The sequence below is a fragment of the Cnephaeus nilssonii genome (genome assembly GCF_951640355.1).
Source record: "Cnephaeus nilssonii genome assembly, chromosome: 6".
Classification (NCBI taxonomy): Eukaryota; Metazoa; Chordata; class Mammalia; order Chiroptera; family Vespertilionidae; genus Cnephaeus; species Cnephaeus nilssonii.
This window is the reverse complement of record NC_137077.1, coordinates 93,151,200-93,174,845: the sequence shown is the minus strand read 5'-3', so window position 1 is coordinate 93,174,845 and position 23,646 is coordinate 93,151,200. Positions and strand designations below refer to the sequence as shown.

The 23,646-nt window shown below is 44.2% G+C and overlaps 1 protein-coding gene across 3 annotated transcripts in view; it reads left to right on the top strand.

Moving 5' to 3' along the window:
• Positions 1 to 23,646, top strand: part of SPATA13 (spermatogenesis associated 13) — a 366,978-nt gene that overhangs the window by 250,083 nt on the left and 93,249 nt on the right. For all 3 annotated transcript variants that reach the window (XM_079774091.1, XM_079774093.1, XM_079774092.1), the window contains one exon: positions 18,817 to 20,476. In XM_079774091.1, coding sequence (XP_079630217.1) covers positions 18,980 to 20,476 — 1,497 coding nt within the window. In that variant the 5' untranslated portion in view covers positions 18,817 to 18,979. The remainder of the gene's footprint in view (positions 1 to 18,816; positions 20,477 to 23,646) is intronic.

Sequence of the window (23,646 nt, the reverse complement as noted above, 5' to 3'; positions counted from 1 at the left end):
AGCTGCTCCATGTCCATCCGTCAGGAAAGGCCTGAGGGAGTGGTGCACGTTCCAGATGGATCTGTTGCTGCCAATAGTTTTAACCTTCAGCCCAGAGGGCCCGCAGACTTTCTCAGTTTGTGAGCCCCTAAGCCAAAAGAAATACCTAAATATTTTATTTATTAAGTAGTTTTTAAAAATATGTCTTTTAAAAAATAATTTTATTGATTTCAGAGAGGAAGGGATAAAGGAGAGAGGGATAGTAACATCACTGATGAGAGAGTATCCTTGATCGGCTGCCTCCTACACGCCCCCTACTAGGAATTGAGCCCACAACCTGGGCATGTACCCTGACCGGTACATGGAATCAAACCATGACCTCCTGGTTCATAGGTCAACACTCAATCACTGAGCCACACTGGCCGGACTTTATTAAGTAGTTTTAATGAACTGTCTGAAAAGGGATTTTTCTAATTGCAGAGAAAAGGAAGAAAGTGGAGAAAAGCTTTGCTTCTTCAGAAACCAGTGTGCTCGGTTTAATTTGTTCCAAGTGGAAGTCTCAAGAGATGACTATTCACTCCATTGAAGAATGGATATAGGTTGTTTTTTTTTTTTTAACCGAAAGTTTTACAAAATTAATGTGGGAAACACAAAATTCCTGGAAAATAGGAATCTCTACGCATGTTTTTGTTGTCTCTGGACGTGATTGTGATGTCCTGTAGAACAGGCCCCTGTCCAGCGTCGTTCTTGGGCCCCGTGGCAGTATTGGTAAGCTCAGCACATAGGCAGGGGTCCACTTTAACAGTGACACAGTGAGACATGGCGCTGCCAACTTAGTCAAACTATACTTAGGATCAAGAGGATCGTAGGAGTTCAGCTTGAAAACACCATGTGATCACAACAATATCAACAGTGAGTGTTTTAAAGGACCCATTCGTTCCTGTTTCTTAAACCCAGTTACACTTTTGCTGTCTCAAGTGGATAGGGGTGTAAGACTTCATTTAATTTTTAATTTTAAAAGGTCGGTGTCTCAGTCACACTTACAGTGTGGGGTGAGGGAATTGAAGATGAGAAGATAATTCTTGCCCAAGTTACTTGGTAAAGTGAGAAGAGGCCGTTTGTCATGAGGTGCCCACACCAGCTCCATGCTCTTGGAGCTCCAGGAGCTGGCCTGAATGACAGGCATGCAGCGCCACCCTGCTTGGCTCTTCCTTTTCCCTCTTCCCCACTGCTTGACTCGAGCTGTGCCTGAGAGGTGCTTTTCAGGCCTTTGCACCACCTGTGCCCTCTAGTGCTAATCCCTTTCCAAAGTGACAGGATAACCTTGGATCTGTGTCTCCAGCCCGACCTCGTTTGCCATCTCCAGGCCCAGCGTAATCCATGGCCGCCTCCTGGACATGATGTGAAGCCAGTATATTTAAATTAGAACTCCTCACCTTCCTTCTCTATCTGCTCCCCTCTGGGCTTCGATAGTTCATCCCAGTTTGAACCAACTTGTCACCTAGAGTCACACCCGTCTCTTCTGTCTTCCTCCATCTTCCCTCTTCCCTCATCCCACACATCCATTGGTCACCAGGCTCATGTTGGCTATATCTCCCATCAGCCCTCCGCATCTCTCAGCCACCTCGTGAATATATTGGCTATATCTCCCATCACCCCTCCGCATCTCACAGCCACCTCGTGAATCCCGGCCACCATTGTTTGGTTCCGGCTGTTGAGGGTTGTGGCGGCCTCGTAGTTGCCTCTGCTGGCTCTAGTCTTGCTGCCTTTGGGCACTCGGATCCTTAGGATAAACCTTAAAACCCTTCCCATGGCTTTTAAGGTCCTAGCCTCTCCCTGCCCACTGTCCTCCAGCCAGGTCTCTACCCAGGCTCTTGGTACCCCCACCTTTCATTATCTTTCAGGTCCTATGCTAATGTACTTCCTGAAAAAGGCCTACTGAGGTATCATACCAATACAGACTTCATTACAATTTCTTCTTTAATTAGGTATCTTTCTCCCCTTGGCTGAAGGTCTGTGATGGCTGAGATCATGTCTGCTGTTCATCATTCTGTTTCTAGACTTTACCCCAACACCACTCAGGCAGGAGGAACTGAGGAAACATTTGTTGAATGAGTGAATGAATGAACAAATGATGCCTCATATGAGGTTCTTACTTGTTAAAAGATGAAGTTTTGAAACAAGCCACAGGAACTTCATTTCAATCAATGAATGTTTCTAATTTACATTTACTCAAATGATGACAGTGTGATGTGACTTTGTAGGTGTTCTTACCTGCACATGGCCCATCTCTGCTTATGTAACCAGAGGCAACTGAGGCAGTGATTATTGCCAAACCACCAGACTTGTGTCAGAACAGTTAGTCTAGGAGGACCTATTGGGACCTATAGAGTTGATTGACATATCATTATAGTTCTGAAATTATAATTAGAAAAGAATTGAACTAGCAAACTTTGGCAGTTTTTTTGCGGGGTGGGGGTGTGAAGCAGGGTTGTTTTTTAAATGAAATTTGAATGCAGTTAAATTGGTCACTTTGGAGCACACAGTTGAACAGCTACTTTGCCATATCTTGGAAAACATGAAAGGTGGGCTTTGTTTGCTGGAGGGGCAGGCTTAGACTCACAGCCCTGCCACGCCTGTCCCTGAGCCCCGAAATCCCTGCCATTGGGAACAGCAAACGGCAGTCAGACAAGGCCTGTGTGGCTTTGCCCTATCTCTACAGTGTCGAGGACGTTCTTGGACCGAGTAATGGGAGGACAGTGGCCCAGAGGCAGAAGTGACCTTGCATAATGGAACATTGTGGGGGGTGAGAGGGCAAGCAGAAGGCTGAGGGCAGCTCAGGAGGATGAGAGGAAAGAAAGGAAGGTCAGAGGATGCCAGAGCTCAAGGCATCTATTTCCAAATGCAGTGTAAAGGGGGGAAAGCTCGTCTTCCTCTGCTTCCATAGGAACCCCTAAGCCAAAGAGATCAGGTTCACCTTTTTATTAACTGCTATTATCAGTTTAGTTTTCGGTCGTTACTTTCTATTAGTAACATTCATTTGCGTTATGGATTAAGTGGGATTGGGCAAATAACATGAGAATCTTACAGGACAATGTGTTTTACATTCTGAACAATTGACTTTTAGAGTACTACTTGTCAAAATTTTGAGACCTCTGTTATTTCTATCTCACAGGATTGAAAAGAGTCCTAGGGCATATATTACTCATATACATAGAGAAAAAATAGAGCTGAATAAAAATGAAATAATGGCATTTAATATATATTCAGTTTCAGAGGCCATATTCCCTCCCATCCAAATGCAGACATTCCTTTGCTGGTCCCTCACCCTGCAGACTGTGCAGAGTCTCCACCCAGCAGTGACCCTTGAACTGTCAGGATGGCTCTAGGGAGGGAATGTGCTTCCATCTGCTAGTCACACAGCCATGACCTGTGCACCCTCACAGGCTGCGTGGGATGTGTGGCTTTTGCATAAGTCCAAATGCATATCTAATAAGCTTAAATCCATTAAATTTCCAATCGAGTATTTCACTTATTTTTGATCTAGAAATTGTGGTGTAAAATTTCATTTTCTATTAACCCCTAACCATAAAGTTTACACTTTACAAAGAAAGGTGTCATACTGTGAGCATAATTAATATTTCAATGAGAATATTGTTTATAGTACATTTGCTTCTTATAACCACCTTTTGAAATACTCTCAAAGAAGTGTTAGGATCACATTGAGAAATTTGAGGTCAAGGATGGGGTGTGACTGGTCCAGGTTTCCAAAGCCAGTAAAAAGCAAAGTAAGGCCCAGGCCCAGGAATTCTGAGCCTCAGCTGTCATCCTTTCTCTTTCACCGAACCCGCCTTAAGCTGTCACTCTGAGGTGTGGCCTTACTAAGAGGGACGCTCTCCTAGTCTTGTCTGGGTTCTTGCCAGCTGCTCTCTCAGAAAGCAAATCTTTTTCTTAATTGCCTGGGGACTCGCCTTTTATAGGCTGTTGCCTCATAGGAGGGATCCCCTGGCTCATCTTGCCCTTACTCTTTGCAGCAGCATGGATGGATCTGGAGAACATTATGCTAATTGAAATAAGCCAGTCAGAGAAAGAGAAGTACCATATGATTTTACTCACATGTGGAATCCAGTGAACAAAACTAACAAAACAGAAACAGACTCATAAGTAGAGAACAGACTGACAGCTGTCAGAGGGAAGGGGAGTTGTAGGACTGGTGAGAAGGTGAAGGGATTAAACAAACAAACAAAAAAACTCATAGATACAGACAACAGTATAGTGATTACCAGAGGGAAAGGAGGATGGGGGAGATAGAAGAAGGAATAGGAGGGATAAATGATGATGGAAGGAGACTTGACTTGGGTGGTGAACACACATACAATATACAGATGAATAAGTGTACAATTATAGAGTTGTACTTTTGAAACCTATATAGTTTTATTAACCAATGTCACCCCTATATATTCAATTAAAAAATTGGGTCATTGTGTTAATGAGTTTGAGAGTTCTTGTTATATTCTGGATGCAAAAAATAAATCTTTTTTTAGTTTCAAGATATTAAAGTCTTTGTTGTTGTCTTTTTTTGTTTTGTTCCTAAAGCAGTAGGTGATTTTTTGTTGTTGTTAGGAGAGAGAGGAAGGGAGAGAGAAGAGAGAGAGAGAGATGTCCTGGATCAGCTGCCTTCTGCAGGCCCCCTACTGGGGATCGAACCAGCAACTCTTCATGCACAGGATGACACCCAACAAACTGAGCCACACTGGCTAAGGCAGTCTTTATTATTCTTTAGTTTTTTTTGTGTTTTTTTTTTCCTACCACATAAACTAAACTGGCTTTGAACTTTTCACAAAAGACAGAATGCAGTATTTCTTTCATTTCAGGCCCCACCAAATGTCTGAAATATTATTATGCTATGTGTCAAAGGAGCCTTGTCAGTAGGATGTACTTGCCAGGGTATTCCTGAGTTGGATGCTCCTGTCACGTTCTGCTGAGCATCGGAACCTCTGGCTTCTGAAAGCCAGAACCATGTCAGGTGAATGATGTGTCTGAATTCTGGCCAGGTCTCCTCAGTGGAGGCACCATGCTGGAGGTTTGGGTGAGGTTGACAGGCGCGACTGGGAAGAAAGTCAGAGGGAAATGGGAGGGAAGGAGAATGCTCCTGGGGGCATTTGGAGGGGTGAAGTGTCTGAGGCTAAAGCTTGTTGCTTCCATGCCTGCCCCCCTGGAAGGCAGTGGATAGAGCGAGTAGATAATGACAGTCCCCACTCCTGGCTGTATCCATAGAATGGGTGTTATTGATTGCTGCTGCAATGAGGCCCTTTGCACAGCACCCAGAACTGGGCCCTTACCCATAGCAGGTCCCCTAAACAAATAAGCCAAGTGATGATAGAGTGGGTCATGTGATCTCATGAAAGCTTCTGGCCACAAATCTGTGTAGAAAGAATGGTAAAAAGAGAAAACTCCAGCTCTAGCCAGTTTGACTCAGTGGATAGAGCATCAGCCCATGGACTAAAGGGTCCCAGGTTCGATTCATGTTAAGGGCCTGTATCTTGGTTGCAGGCTTAATCCCCTGCCCTGGTCGGGCACGTGCAGGAGGCAGCCAATCAATGTGTTTCTCTCACATAGATGTTTTTCTCTCTCAGTCTCTCCCTCTCCCTTCCACTCTCTCTAAAAATCAATGGAAAATATCCTCAGATGCGGGTTAACAACAAAAAAAGAAAACTCCACAAAGAAGTTGCTGAGGAGCCTCCTGAGTTGCTAATGAGCCCTTTTTGAAGGACAAATTAATGCAGAGAAATAGGTACCTACAGCAAAAGCCTGAGAAACACGTAATTCTCCACTCTAATTTCCCGCACCAGGATTCTGCTCCCCTGCCCCTCTTTCAGGTTTCCTTCATAGTTGTGCCAGCTTGCTTTCCTGAGCCCTGGGAGAATGTGAGAATGCGGCTCCCTAATGAGCAGCAGGAAGTTTTCTTTGTTTGATGTCCCCTGAGGATGGCTCATCACAATGGCCTGTTCCTCTAACAAAGTGGCCACAGATCAGCCCCTGCCAGCCCGCCAGCAGTCCCCAGGGCAGAGGTATGAGGTAGGGGACCTCGGCTCAGGAACAACAGCTCAGTCTCCACTGGCTTTGTTCATTGGTGGCGTCATCCCACATTGCTATCCGCTGTGTCTCCTAAAGGGGTGGCTGAGCCAAGAGGCGTGAAGGGCTGACAGGAAACAATATCCAAATGTCAGTTCAATTAGAAGACAATTTAAATTAGACAATATAAGGCATTTCAGCAGCTGCTTAATGTGAACCACAGTTTGAGGTTGTGGGATACCTAATTGAGCAGAACAGGGGAAATGCATTTTCTGGACCTCTGTTTAGCAATGGCAGAACGGGCTGCTATGACATTCTCTAAATTCAGACCTAATTGGCTCCTGGATAGAAAGTGTGCCAAAAGTTGATCTTGTTTTCTCAAAATGCAGTGTTATGAATTGGGGTTATTTATGCTTAGAAACAAATTTTATGCAAAGAAAACAAAAAAAAAACAAAAACAAACTTGAGCAGTAAAATTGATGCAGAGAAATACAACACAACTATATACTCTTCTAGACAATTTACATGTTTAACCAAAAGCTGGATACACAAGCCACACAGATCCTTTGCCGGGTTTTTCTGTGCAGCCCTCACCACGTGTCTTACTTAGACCCTGAGCCCAATAATGTATAGCGCCCGATCCTGCTAAATCTGCCTCTAGCAAGCAGAAACATTGTTTTTGCTCCAGTGACCTTCAAAGTGCCTTCAAGATCAGGGCCATCCATCTGGAAAACTTTCTTTGCTCTGAATGGGAAGTGCAGGGGAGGCACAGTTTCTGTGGTAACATCATATTTGGCATTGGCTGCAAGCATTAGGTAGTCGTCCTAACCGTGAACTTTGGCGGTTACTGCTACAATCTTATTTACCATGAGAAACATGGTGGGCAGGGAATGAGGACTAGCTGTCTTCAGACTTTTAATTGGCGGTGACTCCTGAGGTGTTCCAAGGCTCTTTCTACCCCAGTGGTTAAATTGGAGTGGAGGAAGGGGAAGTTCAGAGGCTGGAATTTTGTTGAGCCTTGGGGTAATGGCAGGCAAGTACAATGTAGAGAATCATGCTTGCTGTTGCTCAGACCCAGACCTACCCCAGCATGTCTTGTTAGACCTGACTGGTTCCCAGCTTTGGTCTAAGGCCTGCCTTTGCAAATCCTCATTTTCTCTACCTGCCCTGCCTCATATATTGACAAAGCAAACTTTCATCCCATTGGGAAACCCCGTCCTCATCCACAGGAATGTGGCTTAGCCTAGTAACCCACATAGGGCAAGCCAAGACAATCATATACTTTTATAAAATTGACACCTTTCCCAAAGATGCAATGATTCATTCTCATCCACAGTTACGTTTTTATGTATACTTTCAATTTGCAAACACCGAACTTAAGTGATTAGCTATTTAAATGAAGCCAGAGCTACTGGCTCTTGAAGTATCCTCCCCATCCTTAAACAAAAGTGAACCTGAGGACACCAGATCCAGGCTTGAGAAGCCTCCCCCTTGACTGATAAGTGGGATTGAAAGGGAGAGGAAGAGGGTTGTGTATTAAGGACTAGGGAGTCTGTGGAAAGGAACTTCATTCACCCTTGGAACTAAAACCCACAGTTGAATTGTAGGTGCATTTTCCTATGAAAATGTTATAAATTATGGTTAAGTTCAATGGTAGCTATACTACCAGTTAAAGATAGTTTGATGGACAGGGTCTATAGGGAAATGGATTGCCCATAAACAACCCTTTAGAATACAACCTGTTCATAAAATGTGGGTTACTAGAATTTCCAGTTTCTGGTCAGAGTCTTTATTTCAACAGGTTCTAGGGAAGGTACTGGAGTGAATAATAGAAGGAAAGTACCTAACAGGAAGCAAAGGGGGAGAATAAAATAGGCAATTTCAGCAACTTAGAAAGACTTAGCACCATGGTGCTTTGTTCCTATTAATCCCCAAATTATAATTTACTCACAATGAAGTTTTATATAATTGCAATAATGTACTATTGGCAAATATTTTTACTATTACTACTCATCTGTCTTTTAGCTAGACATCTGTACTTTTTTTCACAGCCATCTTGACTTAATGAAAGCAGGTTAATATTTGGTGTGAAATGAAGAACTTGTTGGGAAGCTTTTATGGGAGCGCCCTTGTAGATAACTGCTTTTCTCTCGTTGCTTTTAAGATTCTCTTTGTCTTTAACCCAAATCTGAATGCATTTAACCTTAATTTCTTGGATAAAGTGGTTTATAAAGAACTTTACTAGCTTAATTTATATACAAATTAACTTTTATTTTACATCTGATAAAGTTAAAATAGTTCCTTTGGACTAAGAGTAGGGAAAATATTTTTTAAAGACCTCTTTTTAAACTTGAAGTATTTTTTATTTTTCAGTTATAGTTGACATACAATATTATATTAGTTTCAGGTGTACAGCCCAGTTATTAGACATTACATAACTTCCTAAGTGATCAACCCCAATAAATTTACTACCCATCTGACACCATACATAGTTATTACAATATTATTGACTGTATTCCCTTTGCTGTACTTTATATCTCCATGACTATTCTGTAACTACGAATTTGTACTTCTTAATCCCTTCATCTTTTTCACCCAGTCCTGCCCCGCCCCCCGCCTTACATTTGGCAACCATCAAAATGTTTTCTGTATCTAAGAGTCTGTTGTTTTGTTTAATTTTTTAGATTCCACATATAAGTGAAATCATCTGGCATTTGTCTTTCTCTGACTTTTTGTTGCAGATGGCAAGATTTCATTTTTTAAATATGTTTTATTAAATTTTAGAGAGAGAGGAAAGGAGATGGAGAGAGAGAGAGAAACATTGATATGAGAGAGAAACATTGATCAGTTGCTTCCTGCACACACTCTGGGGCGGGGGGAGGGGGGGCTGCGGGGAGGGGTTTGAACCTACAACTTGGGCATGTGCCCTGAGTGGGAATCAAACCAGTGACCTTTCAGGGCATAGGATAATATTCAACCAACTGAGCCACAACGGCCAAGGCAAGATTTTATTCTTTTTTATAGCTGAGTCATATTCTATCATATATATGTACCACTTCTTCTTTATCCATTCATCTATTGATGGACACTTAGGTTGCTTCCATATCTTGGCTATTGTGAATAATGCTGCAGTAAACATGGATGCATATGTCTGTTTTGGATTTCTTCAGATAAATACCCAGAAGTGGAATTACTGGGTCCTCCTTCTTTGTCTCATCTTATATTGCCTTTGTTTTATTTTATTACTGTTATTTTTTTATCCCCCTATATAGCCTTTGTTCAAAAATGCGTTTTGTCTAGTATAAGTATTGCTACCCCAGCTTTTTGTTTGTTTCCATTTTCTTTTTTTTTTTTTGTTAGTCCTCACATGAGTATATTTTTTCATTTGCTTTTCAGAGAGAATGGAAAGGAAGGAGGAAGGGAGGGGGAGAGAGAGAGAAACACTGATGTGAGAGAGACACATCAATTGGTTGTCTCCTGAACGTGCTCTGACCAGGGCCAGTGATTGAACCTGCAACCCAGGTACGTGCCCTTGACTGGGAATCGAACCCTTGACCCTTCGGTGTGTGGATCAATGCTTTAACTGCTGGGCAACTCAGGCCAGGACTGTTTGTTTCCATTTTCATGAAATATCTTTTTCCATCCTTTTACTTTCAGTCTGTGTGTGTCTTTGGATCTGAAGTGAATCTCTTATAGACAGCATATATATGGGTCTTGTTTTGTTATCCATTCAGCCTCCATATGTCTTTTGAATGGAGCACTTAATCCATTTGCATTTAAAGTAATTGTTGATATATAAGTATTTATTGCCATTTTATTCATATTTTTTTATCTTTTTTCCCCTCCTTCTTCTTCTTAAAGAAGACCCTTTAACATTTCTTGTAATACTGGTTTGGTGTGATGAACTCCTTTAGCTTTTTCTTGTTGGGAAGCTTTTGTGGGAGCTCCCTTGTAGATAACTGCTTTTCTCTCGTTGCTTTTAAGATTCTCTTTGTCTTTAACCTTTGGAATTTTAATTATCATGTGTCTTGGTGTGGTTTTTTTTTTTTGGTTCATCTCATTTGGGACTCTCAATGCTTCCTGGATTTGTGTGTCTATTTTCTTCACCAGTTTAGGGAAGTTTTCCATCATTATTATTTTTAAAAATATTTTTATTGATTTCATAGAAGAAGGGAGAGGAAGAGAGAGATGTAAACATCAATGATAAGAGAGAATCATTGATTGGCTGCCTCCTGCATACCCCACACTGAGGATCCAGCCCACTACCCAGGCATGTGCTGGGAATCGAACCATGACTTCCTGGTCGAACCATGACTATAGGTCAATACTCAGTCACTGAGCCAGTCAGGCCTGTCATTATTTTTTCAGATAGGTTTTCAATTCCTTGCTCTCTTTCTTCTCCTTTTGGTACCCCATGATGCGAATGTTGGTACACTTGAAGTTGTCCCAGAGGCTTCTTATACCTTCCTCATTTTTTTTTTTTTTGGTTTCTTTTTCTTTTTGCTGTTCTGATTGGGTATTTTTGCTTTCTTATCTTCCAACTTGCTGATTCTCTACTTTATCTAGTATACTGTTGATTCTCTATAATGTATTCTTCATTTCGGTTAATATAATCTTCATTTTTGACTGGTTCTTTTTTATGTTTTCTATATCTGTTTTTATGCTTCCTATCTCTTTGTTGAAGTTCTCACTAAGTTCATCTACTCTTCCCCGAAGTTCATTGAGTATCCTTATAACCAGTGTTTTGAATTCTGTATCAGTTAGATTGCTTGTCTCCACTTCGCTTAGTTCTTTTTCTGGAATTTTGCCCAGTTCTTTCATTTGGGACATGTTTCTTTGTCTCCTAATTTTGGCTGCTTCTCTGTGTTTGTTTCTCAGTATTAAGTAGAGCTGCTACGCCTCCCAGGCTTGGTACAGCGGACTTATGTAAAAGGGTCCAGTGGCACAGCCTCCCCATTCACTCTACCTGGGCACTCCAGTTGCATCCTCTATATGGGCAAGAGTAGGAAAAATATTAAGTTATGGTGTGCATTAAGTATTTCCAAGATATATTTTAGAGAAGAAATATTTTATATTTTAATGGGAATATATAATTTTATTGAAGAAAATCACATTCCTATTAATCACAGGTACATTAGGAAACTCTTTAAACATTTTTATTCAAATATTGCTGATTAAAGTATGTTATAAAACATTTATAGTATTCTTAATTGTCATATTAACTTCACTCAGATATGATTTGTGAAATCTAAGCACTTAAATTACTAACCTTTTGTAGATAAATTGATTACTATTAAAATGAAATATCTGCATTGATAGTTAAAAAGTGATCAATTAGTGTAACTATTAACATGTTGGTATTTACTCTCCTATGTTATTAAATTTTCTTTGTCACTGAATGTATAAAAAAGCATTTACGAAATTAGACACAACTATTGTAATAATGGGATATAAACATTCATTAAGCTGAGCTTTTGACCACAGGAAACTGTAACTGCTAACAATATTATCATTAAAATTTTTTTTATCAGTACCATCAAAGAATAAATTAGAACACTGTTTTATGATTGAAAATAATAAATTTCAGTAGTTTTATAGAAACCACCATGAAAGTAACTCCTGGCACTTCCATGGTTTTCAGGGTTTTCTCTATACTTTATTTTTCTTCTTCCTAATAGCATCATTTTAAGGCAGTAGCTGGGGATACTGCTAAATATCTACAATGCATAGGATAGCCCTCACAACTAAGAATTATCTGGTCCCAAATGTTAGGTTGACACAGCTAAGTTATGCCAAAGAAGTAGTGTTATCCTCATCTGATCAAAATTGACTGCTGACAACAGAGTTAAATAAGATTTGCTTTCTGCTTTGAAAGAACTTTTCAATCTTTTTAGAGTTTAATGGAGAAAACAGACAGAAAAACCAGAATCACAGAGCAGTATGGTAAGTGCTAAAATAAATGCATGAGGTGCTGTGAGCCCATGCAGAAGGGGCATCTGGATTGGATAGGAAGGAAAGAGTTCTTCTAGGGAAAAGTTTATTTGAATTAATGAAAGTTAGGCAAAGCACATATTTACCAGTCAGAAAAAGAGAAACTTCTCTAGGTATTTCAAACAAAGAGAATTAATCTAGAGGTTATTTTTACACAGCTGAGAAACAAAAGAGAAGACAGTGAGGCTCGGATGAGCAATAGCAGGAAGATGCTGCCCCCCCTAGCCTGGAGGGATAAAGGGAAGAGGGGGTGTTACTTGAGCCTGGACACTGTGCCACCTGGAAGGAGGAGCTGCCCAGCAGGAGCTGGAGCCAAAGAAGAGCCTCAGAGCTGCTGGAAAGGCCCCTGCGGCAGCCCACACAGAGAGAAATACCCTGGCATCTCCCACCAGTGCTTCTCACTGGCCAACCTGGCCTGAAGCCACTTGTTACAGGAGCCTGGGGATTGTGGTTCCCTACACTACAGAGAGAGAAAAATGGCTGGAGAAAAACTCCGGGAGCAAACAAGAAAATATCCCAGAGCATAGTTACATGAGAAAGGCTCTCTGTCTTGTGTGCTAGGCTTAGGTGATTTGACATCTCAGCATCTCCGAGGGTAGTCATTGACACTAGATGAAGTGACACCACTCCATTTGCAGTTTGGGAAGTTCACTGTGGCTAGGTTGGAGGTGAGTCAGACCAGAGGACAGGAGACTTGTCAGGAGGTTAATGCAATCATCCAGGTGAAGGTCCTAAAGGCTGGAATTAAGGTGGAGGCAGCCCACACTGAGCCAGGATCTCTTACACTTGGTGACTAGTAAGGGAGGGAAAGGAAGTCTAGGACCACCAACAGGTGTTAGCCAGTAGGTGGCACTGCTGTGTCAGAATCTGGTCCCTCTGATTCCCAGCCCACTGCTTTCACCTACAGTAGGCTGACCCACTGGGCCCCAGTATCCTAATCTTTACAATTAGTGGTCACATGTTCCTTAGCTCTATAGTGCTGTGATTCAAGGATCTATACTTTCACTCCTTTAGCATCTCAGATTTCATCCTTTAGCATTAGATTTCAATGTTTCAGTGTTGCAGTTTCTATAATTTACACCAACATATTACAAAAACCTTCTTGTTTGTACATTTAACTTGAATATATAGTCCTGAATTTCAAATTCAAGTACAAGTTCTTATTTAACAAGTATGGTCATAGTTGTTTTCAGAGAATTCTCATTATGACTAAAATGTTCTATTCTAAAGTTCATACACTCCAGAACCTAGCTTGTTAGACAATGGATTTCACAATATTCCCATCTAAAAGTCTTTCTTGTAGTTCTCTTCATAAATATCTCTGGCAGAGTTCCCACAATTTACAAGCCTTGCTACAAAACCACTGACTGAATTGCAATCCTTGTTAATAGAGGTCAAAGTGTTAGTTCTAAATAATGCAACTTGGTGTTACTTGGAAATTCCAGGAAAAGCTTTCTTCCGTGATTTTCAGTTTCTTTCCAAGTAGCACACAACAATCACATTGTTCAGCTACATGAACGAAATAGTAAGGCAATGATTTTTTTTAAAGCATGTTGCTCCTATTAGAAACTGATTTTCTGCATGTATTTTACTGGATCTCCATCCTAAAACTTAAGCTTTACTTAGACTTCTTAGTGTTGTAAAAATCTAAACATCTTCACATTGGAAAAATAATAGTGGTATATAGTAATGAATTGTTACCTTGGTACAGATATTGACAAGGCAGGAGAACTTGATACAAGTTCTTGAACTTGATCAAGATAATTTTAAATAACCTAAGTGTGCAGAGTACATCGTTTTTACTGTTTAAGAGTTCACAGTCTTGTTCTGAAGGCAGCCATATAAACCTATCATTGAAATATGTTTGGGTAAAGCAACTTGGGGAGACATCTGTAACCCACAGAGTAAGGGATTTAATTCATTTGAGTGGGATCGGGAAGGAATTCCTAAAGAAGGTGACACCTGCAGGCAGTCTCAGAGTGTTAACTAATGGTGCGTAGGCTGAGCCTGTTTTCACCTTTATTTCTACTACTATATTATATCAAGCCATCCTTCCAACTCTATTATTTTACTTAATGTAGGGTCGCCAGTCATCCCAGTTTGCTAAGAACTTTCCCAGTTTCAGCCATGGGAGTTCCACATCCTGGAAAATATCTCACTCCTGGGCTAATTGGGATAGCTGGCCACCCAAATATACCGCCTCCCAGCCATACCTATATTCCTTACTCTTCTTTGCTCATGCCAGTTTCCTATCTGGAATGGACCATCACCTTGTCATTGCCTTGAATTTATCACAGGGCCTGCATAGATCTTTGTGCCCAATAGAGGCTTGGGAATTGATTAGTTGGCTGTTATATACTTAGTGTATATATTATAGATGACACTGAAGCACAGATTCCTGAAATGACTTAAGATTCATGTGACAATACTGAGTTTAGAACCTAGGCCTGGCCTCAGGTCTTCCATAGAACATTCTCAAACTACCCAACATTAAATCAAGCACTTTCCTGTACCCCTTGAGCCCTAAGGATCAGCTAAACACAGTTTCATCCTGTGTTATAAAAGGTCTTCTAGTGCCCTCTAGTTGTGTCAGTAATCTGTCTTTGTCCAGCCAGATTACACAATAAGGGCTCCTGCCTGTTTTTCTGTATGCAGTACAAATCATAAGACGACCATTATTACTCCACTAGAGGCCCGGTGCACGAAATTCGTGCCTGGCCTGCACCCTCTCACAATCCGGGACCCCTTGGGAGATGCCTGCCTGCCTGCCTGCTTGACCGCCCCTAACCACTCTGCCTGCCTGCCTGCCTGATCGCCCCTAACCACTCTGCCTGCCTGCCTGATCACCCCTAACTGCCTCTGCCTCAGCCCCCACCGCCACAGCTTTGTCCTGAATGATGTCTGGAAGGTTGTTTGGCTGTCTGGTCTAATTAGCATATTATGCTTTTATTATTATAGACTACGGGCCCGGTGCATGAAATTAGTGCACGGGGGCTGGGGGGTCCCTCAGCCCAACCTGCCCCCTCTCACATACTGGGAGCCCTCAGGGGATGTCCTACTGATGGCTTAGGCCCGATCCCCACGGGAAGCGGGCCTAAGCCGCAGTCTGGCCTCCCTTTGTGGGAGGCAACCGGGCTGATCAGGGGAAGGCACCAGCCCCATCACCCTGCTGCTGCAGCCACTGCCAGTCACCACAGCCACCAAGGTGTTTTCATCAACATGACTCCAGTCCCTTCACCAAGAAAAAATGACAACTTTCTTTAGGCATTTTTAAGATGTGTCTTTCATAGGATATGCATTTCTTTCTTACTTTCTTTTTTTTTATTTTATCCTTGCCTAAGGATATGTTTCCATTGACTTTTAGAGAATGTGGAAGAGAAAGGGAAAGACAGAGAGAAACATCAAAGTGAGAGGAACACTTTGATTGGTTGCCTCCTGCATGAGCCCTGATCTGGGACCCGGCCAGGGAGGAGCCTGCAACCTAGGTACATGCCCTTGATCAGAATCAACCCAGACCCTGCTGTGGACAGGCCGAGGCTCTATCCACTGAGTCAAACCGGCTAGGGCAGGATATGACATTTCTTAGCCCTCCAGCAATGGACCTTCGTTTTTTTCTCCAGAAGTGTGGTGGAAAAACCCTAGATCACCTTTTTGGATTCTTATTACCCAAGTTACTAAGAATATTACCAGTGGCATACAGGAAGCTTAGCCAATGTGCAGTCAGAAAAGGTGTTTCCTCTATAGTTCACACCAATCATGGACTGTGCCCTGCCCAGGCCTAAAGCCTCTGGCCAAAGCTTTAGGCCTGGGCAGGGGACCCCAGCTCCCTGCAATCCACCACAGGAGCAGACCCCCGTGCAGAAGCGGACCCCCAGTTCCCTGCGATCCATTGCAGGCTCCCCGCTCATGCCCAAGGCCGGACCCCAAGCTCGCCGTGATGGATTGCAGGAGCGGACCCCCAGTTCCCTGCGATCCATCGCAGGCTCCCCACTCGTGCCCATGGCCGGAAAAGCCTCCGGCGGAGGCTTTCCCAGCCTTGGGCTCGGCCGGACCCCAAGCTCCCCGCCATGGATTGCAGGAGCGGACCCCCAGTTCCCTGCGATCCATCGCAGGCTCCCCGCTGGTGCCTAAGGCCGGGAAAGCCTCCACCGGAGGCTCAGCCGGACCCCAAGCTCAAGGCTGGAAAAGCCTCCGGCGGATGCTTTCCTGGTGGGCGTGGCTGGTGGGCGTGGCTTGTGGGTGTAGCAAAGGTACGGTCAATTTGCATATTACTCTTTTATTAGGTAGGATAATATGTTGCCTGTCAGTGCCTGGGATTGGACTTGACTGTATAAACTGACTTCATTATTTCAAGAATCTGAAAAGCTTAAACATCCACAATCCCCAGTCCCTCCCAGAGTTCGTACTTATAGGTGGACAGAGGATGCTAAGTGTTGGATTCATTTTGCAACTGGTTAGATGTCACATTCAGCCTCAGTGCTGGGGTGATTCAAGACTTAGCTTATGTGGCTCATAAATTTGCAACCTACAACTCTTCAGGCCCCCAAGTGCTCCTTTAGAACATTAAACTGCAGAGAGCATGTGGTAGCCCCATCAAGCTTCTGATTAATAGAATTTGGTGACTGAACATCAGAAAGGCTCCAGGGGTTGAAGTCTCGGTATTGTACCTGATCTTGGGTGGAATCAGCCCTTTAGCTATGGCTGGCCATGAGAATCATTTTTAACTGGGCATGACATAGGGGCAAATAAATATGAACCCATTTGAGAATTTGGAAAGAAGCCGAGCAGGCCTCTTTGCATGAAGTCAGATTTTCTTCTGCACTCAACCTAGGCCTGGCTTGGGACCTAATCTCAAGGTCTTTATACAACTTCCTCATCTTCTCTTTTGCTTTTAATTTTTAAAAAATACATTTTTATTGATTTCAGAGAGAAAGGGAGAGGGAGAAAGAGAGAAACATCAATGATGAGAGAGAATCATTGACTGGCTACCCCCTGCATGCCCCACACTGGGGATCAAGCCAGCAACCCAGGCATGTGCCCTTAACCGGAATTGAATCTAGGACCCTTCAGTCCGCAGGCTGATGCTCTATCCACTGAGCAAAACCAGCTAGGGCTTTTGCTTTTAATTTTACCTTTGGAGTCATAAGGACTGGTGCCATAAGGACTTCTGGGGTTTGACTTAAATCAGGGTTATGTCATGAGGCACTGAACTTGGAGTCAGACACCTGCATTGCACGTCCCTCCTCTGCCTTTCCGTTTGTTCATGAGTTTGAAGCAAAGAAGAGCATAGGCTTTGGAGGGGCAGCTGCAGGGTCCCTTGACAGATTACCTAGTCTGCCCAAGCATCCATTTGATGATCAATGAAATGCAAATCATTCTATTGACCTCTTAGGTTTGCATGAGTATTCTGTAGCATGTTGTTTCTAAAGCACTTAGTACAAGGGCCTGACATGTAGTAAGCACTTAATAAATGGTAGCCTTTTATGGTTATTATCATGATCCTTCATTCATTCACCAGTCATTAACCCTTTGCACTTGCTTGCTTTTTTCTCCATTCCTTTATTCTAATGCTAACTGTGTCGAGTCATACTCGACATCCGAGTGCAAAAGGTTAATTGAGAACAGGGGAACTGTACCATTTAAGCTGGCTCTTGAAGGCTGTGGAGGACTTGGCTTGATGGAAAGAGTTAAGGAAAGCAGGCTTTTCACTTGGGGCTGGGGGAGGGAGGGAGACAACATGGACACAGGTGTGTGGTGGGCTTCAGGACACGTGGAAGAAGGAAGAAGGTGCAGTATTTAATTTGAATTTTTGTTTCTGAATTTCTAGTACTTCAGTATTATCTTCATGTCTTTTTCCATTCCTCAGCCAGAAGCCCCTCACTAATGTGGTTTCCTTCACAAAGTTGACCTAATGCAACCTCAGCTTGGTCCCTCCCACTCATGTCCCTGTAGCATTTTGTAGCTCTTATTAGAGTGTTGGGGTATTCCGTAGACAGCAAGCAGCTGAGAGCATCTTGCACTAGTTCTTGTACATACTAAGCACTCAGTCTGCCCACTAGCTGTTTTATACTTAAGTTGACATTTCGCTGTGACACATTTTGAAATCATTGCTTTTTAAATTATTAATTAAAATAAAAAATTTTTTATTTATTTTTAAAATACATTTTTATTGATTTCAGAGAGTAAGGGAGAGGGAGAGGGAGAGAGAGAGAGAGAGAGAGAGAGAGAGAGAGAGAGAGAGAGAGAAATATCAATGATGAGAATCATTGATCAGCTGCCTCCTGCACACCTCCACTGGGGATTGAGCCAGCAACCCCTGGAATGTGCCTTGACCCTGAATTGAACCATGACCTCCTGGTTCAGAGGTCGAGGCTCAAGCACTGAGCCATACCGGCCTGGCCAAAATTTCTTTTTTAAATAAAGAGAAGACAGTCTTGAATGATGCCTTGGCTTTTTTAATCCAGCAGTTTTTCAAAACTTTTATTTAAACAAGTTTCAATAAATTCAGGAGTTTACCATTATATTGAACGCACAACCCATAATTATCTTTTTTTTTTCTTGAGGGATGTATATTTGCATTTTTCCCTTTAATTTGTGAAATGAATTAGAAAAAAAGTAAAATTTGAACTTAATTTATAACTTTTTGTTTGATCAGCTCATTCATGGGGCATGCCTTTTTTGTATATTAGCAGTTATTAAACAAAATAGCCCCTGTTTTAAAGGCTTTTCCGTGGGGGAAATGGCTAAATCCTGCTTTGTTTTCTGCTGCAGGCAGTGGCCACAACTGAGGAGGAGCCTGATGTGCAAAGCAGGTGTGAAAGCCGGGCGGGCAGCAGCCTCAGAGATGAAGGCCTGCACCTGGGCCCAGTGGACACAGGTGCGCACGTGGGGTTGAGCCGCCGCCCTGTGGCCACGGGCTTCCAGCTCCGAGAACATGACCACAGCCCAGAACGGCCACGGGCGAGTTGCTGCAATCCCGTGTTCAGTCTCGGAGCCCACAGACCCCAGCACGGTGCCTTACCCAGCCTGTCAGAACGGAGGATGCGGCGGCGGCGGCGGCGACCCCGAAGCCCAGGACTCCAGGCCGGGCCCCGCCAAGTTCGTGCGCCTCTTCTCGGTGAGCAGGAAGAGGACGGGCGCCCACCCCGAGAGGCCTCGCTCCGTGGTCCTGATGGGGCACTCCTCCACCTGGAACGCGCTGGCCTCCTTTCGGAAGATGGGATCCTTTAAAAAACTGAAGTCCTCCGTCTTTCAGGGAATTCAAACCCGAGAGGGGTCCGATGCCGCCAAGGCGGAGGCCTCGGAGCCCGCGGTGGGCCCAGCCCTCCCAAACGGGGCGGCCGTGGCCATCCCGGCGGGCGGGCGCGGGTCCTCGGGAGCCACGGGCGGGCCACCCCAGCCCGGGCCCGCGTCCGACGGCTCGGACCCCGAGGAGGCGGACGACGCCTTCCAGAGGAGCACGCACCGCTCCCGCAGCCTGCGCCGCGCCTACGGCCTGGGCCGCATCAGCCTCCGGGACGCGGAGCCGCAGGGCCCGCCGGAGTCCCCGGGCCTCCCGGAGTCCCCGGGGGGCACCGTCCTCGTGCAGGACGCGGAGCACCACAGCGTCGCCTACCGGAGGAGCAAGAGCACGGACAACCTGAACTTCCTGCGGAAGAGCTCCTTCAAGAGGAAGTCCGCCTCCAACCTGGCCGACCTCCGCTCGGCGCCCGACCGGCCCGCGCCCCGACGGACGCTGAGCAGCTGCTCCGCCGACTCCGAGAAGCTCGGCGGGTCGGAGAGGAGGACCAAACGCTGGAAGAGCCCCATCAGGGCCAAGGACTTCGACCGGGTCCTCAGGCTGGTGAGCAGCGCCACCGACGCGGCCTGGAAGCGAGAGCGCCCCAAGGGTGAGGCGCCCTGCCCCGGCGATGCCGCCCCGCGCCCCGGGCCCCGCAGCCGCCTGCACGACGACTACTCGCGCCGGGCGTCCAGCAGCGCGGAGCTGGAGTGCCGGAGGGCCGGCCCGGCCCCCGACTTCAGCCCAGCAGGGCCACGGGGTCCCCACGTGGACGTGGAGACCGCGGTGTTTCCTCTCGAGGCCCAAAGCGGCGGCCCTTGCACCGGCAGCCCGTTGCCCAGCCCGACTGCCCAGGAAGGAGCACGCACAGACTCCCTTGAACCGAAACCCGGCCGCCAGTTTACCTTGGAATCCGAGCAGCCTCTAAGGCCCAGCGCCCCCAAGCCCCCCAGCCCTCAGAGCCCGGGCACGGGAAAGGGCCCCCACAATCTCAGCGCGCTGTCCCTGAGTTCGGCGGACAGCAACGAAAGGGCGGAAGGTCCTGCGCCCTTCCCAGATTTGGTGCAAGCCACATGTGACAAGGGCAGTGAGGACAGCGGGTCCGGAAGCCACCCACCCGAGGCCCCGGGCCCAGAGGAAAAGGAGGAGGAGGTAAGGGCAGGGCAGGGCAGGGCACCCTTGTACACTACCTGGGGCAGGACGGGTGCTGGTGACAGCGCCCCCTTCACCCTCGCTGGAGGTTGCCCATGTGCACACGTGCTTTCCTTGGCCTTGACTCTTTCTCTCTTACCGCAGGAGCAGGTGGACTCTGTGCTGATTGTCCTACCATTACAATTATTCTTGTCAGCCTGCTGTTTACCGCATTCAGAGGTCATCTTTATCTCTTTTGACATGAATGACTAATGTAGGAAATTTCTTGGGATGGCACTTACCACACCACATATTCAAAAGATATTTATTGAGAACCAAGGGGTGGGGATGAGGTAGTTGAAAAAGACCTGTCTTCCATTCCAAGCAGCTAATAGGGGCTCTCAAAATTTTTATTTTTGATACATTTGTTATTACCCACATACTTCTTCTCTTTATATTTTAAATGGTTTCTGTATCCTTTTCAACTGAGTGCATATAAATGAGATTCTTTGTGCTAAGAGACCATTACGTGTTCTAAGTCTGTTTTATTTCCTAGGAATGAATTAGAAATGTGCAGTTTGATACCTGTCAAGCCCCGAGCAATGCTGGTTCAAAGCAACTTTTATGATGGTTATTGAACTTATTTTTAGAGTAGAACATAAGCATCTCATGAATTGAATCAACTAATAACTGTCAAGGCTACAAAAGCAATGTTCTTTTCATATCCTATCAAGCCAGACAACTTACCTCACTGTATAATTTTCACTTTATTAATGCATTCGGTAATATTACCTTACAGAGCTGAAAGATGAGCAAATGCATTCATGTGTATATATTGCAAATTATTCTTCACATATATTTCTAGACTATTTTGCAGGTGTAAATTGGTGCTTGCCATAGAAAATAATCCCCTAGCAACTGTTTCTTCCCCCTGATCCCTAAAGAGGAACTCAGTTTTGGCTTAATGCTGCTGATAAATGATTATGCTACATCTTTTGCAAGCTGGACAGCTTGTGGACTGTCCATTTAAAAAAAAAATCTTTATTGTTGAACGTATCACATATGACCCTCCTCTTTTCCCAACCCCATCGACCCCCTCCAGCCAGTCCCTGCCCCCAGCCCCAGGCCTTCAACACCCTATTGTCTGTGTCCATGGGTTATACATATATGCATACAAGGTCTTTGGTTGATTAGCTCCCATCTACCCACCCTCCCCACTTTCCCTCTGAGATTCCACACTCTGTTCCATGCTTCCATGTTCCTGGATCCCCTCGGTTCATTAGTTTATTTTGTTAATTAGATTACACACGAGTGAGATCATGTGATACTTGTTTTTCTCTGACTGACTCATTTCACTTAGCATGATACTCTCCAGGTCCCTCCATGCTGTCTCAAAGGGTAAGAGATCCTTCTTTTTTATTGCTGCATAGCATTCCATGGCAGAAATGTACCAGAACTTTTTTATCTGCTAATCTACTGATGGGCACTTGGGCTGTTTCCTGATCTTAGCTATTGTAAATTGTGCTGCTATGTACATAGGGGTGCATACATTCTTTCTGATTGGTGCTTTGGGTTTCGTAGGATATATTCCTAGAAGTGGGATCACTGGGTCAAATGGCAGTTCCATATTTAATTTTTTTGAGGAAACTCCCTGCTGTTTTCCATAATGGCTGCACCAGTCTGCATTCCCACCAGCGGTGGCCTGCACCCTCTCCAATCTGGGACCTCTCGGGGATGTCGGACTGCCGGTTTAGGCCCAATCCCGGCAGTTGGACATCTCTCTCACAATCCGGGACCGCTGGCTCCTAACCACTCGCCTACCTATCTGATTGACCCTAACTGCTTCTGCCTGCCTGTCTGATCGCCCCCTAACCACCCCCTTGCCGGCCTGATTGACGCCTAACTGCTCCCCTGCCAGCCTGATTGCCCCCAACTGCCCTCCCCTGCCGTGGCCTGATTGCCCCCAACTGCCCTCCCCTGCCTCCACCTGCCTTTTCTGTGGGAGGTGGCAGAGACACTGGGACCGGCCTCCTTTGTGCTGCGCAGACCCGTGGGACCCCCAGGCCTCACTGCTCGAGCAACCACTGGACCCCCGCCCCCACCCCCCGCCTCTGCTGTGTGTGCGGCCATCTTGTGACGACATTGTGCAAGGGCATCGCAAGAGGGTGTGATGCCACCTAGGCTTTTACTATATAGGATTGGTTGATTCTTGTATGTGCCATGACCAGGGATTGAACCCACAACCTTGGTGTATCAGGGCAATACTCTAACCAACTGAGTTACTCAGCCAGGGCCATGCAAGGGTTAGTTTCTCACTTAATTACTTCCCCAGTGATTTGATCAGGTATATTTGTTATTCTTAATTATATATGATTTAATTTCTACCCACAAGGGACCACCAAATATAGAAAGCAGATGGACACAAGTTATTAAATTCCATATATATTGATAGATAATTCTACAAATTGCCTCAAGATAGTCATCACAAAAAAAAGAAGAAAAAAAAAGATAGTCATCACATTTTTAAGTTGTATTCATAGCCTCAAAATTCTTATATAGCACATCAAGCTTCCTCTTGTACTTTTAATGTAAATGTCAAAAAGAGAAAAAAAGTGATAATTTTGCCCAATTTTTATTTTATGTATTTGTAATCTTTAGTTTTACTTGAAGGGAAGTGCTTGTAAAATATAACCTAAAACTTTCTCTCATTCATTCATTTGTTTATTTATTAATTTTGCTTAAACAACAGAAATTTATTTTGGTGCAATTCCGGAGGCTAGAAGACCCAGATTTTCTCTTTTATTTTGACATTTAGAAACAAAATGAAACAAATAAAAACAACAAAAAACACCTTGCAAAATGCAAGAATTCCAACCTTCATGGGTTAAAAGCAGTTTTTATTTACCTTGTATAGCATTACACAAAATTAAATTTCAGTATTTACTGTATCTTAATGTACAGTGTATTTTTTTAAATGTATTGATAGTATAATTCTGTTTTCATGTGCAAAGCTAGTTTAAGCTGTGGCTATTATTGAGTACAAAGAGGTTGAAATCTGCTTATGATATTTAATATATAATGTATTTTCAATAAGTGAGATTAATTTTTTATTTAAAATCATTTATTTGTAACTAGCCACTCTAAAAGTGACAAAATATTTTTTTAAACTCTAAGCAGTTTAACACGATTTT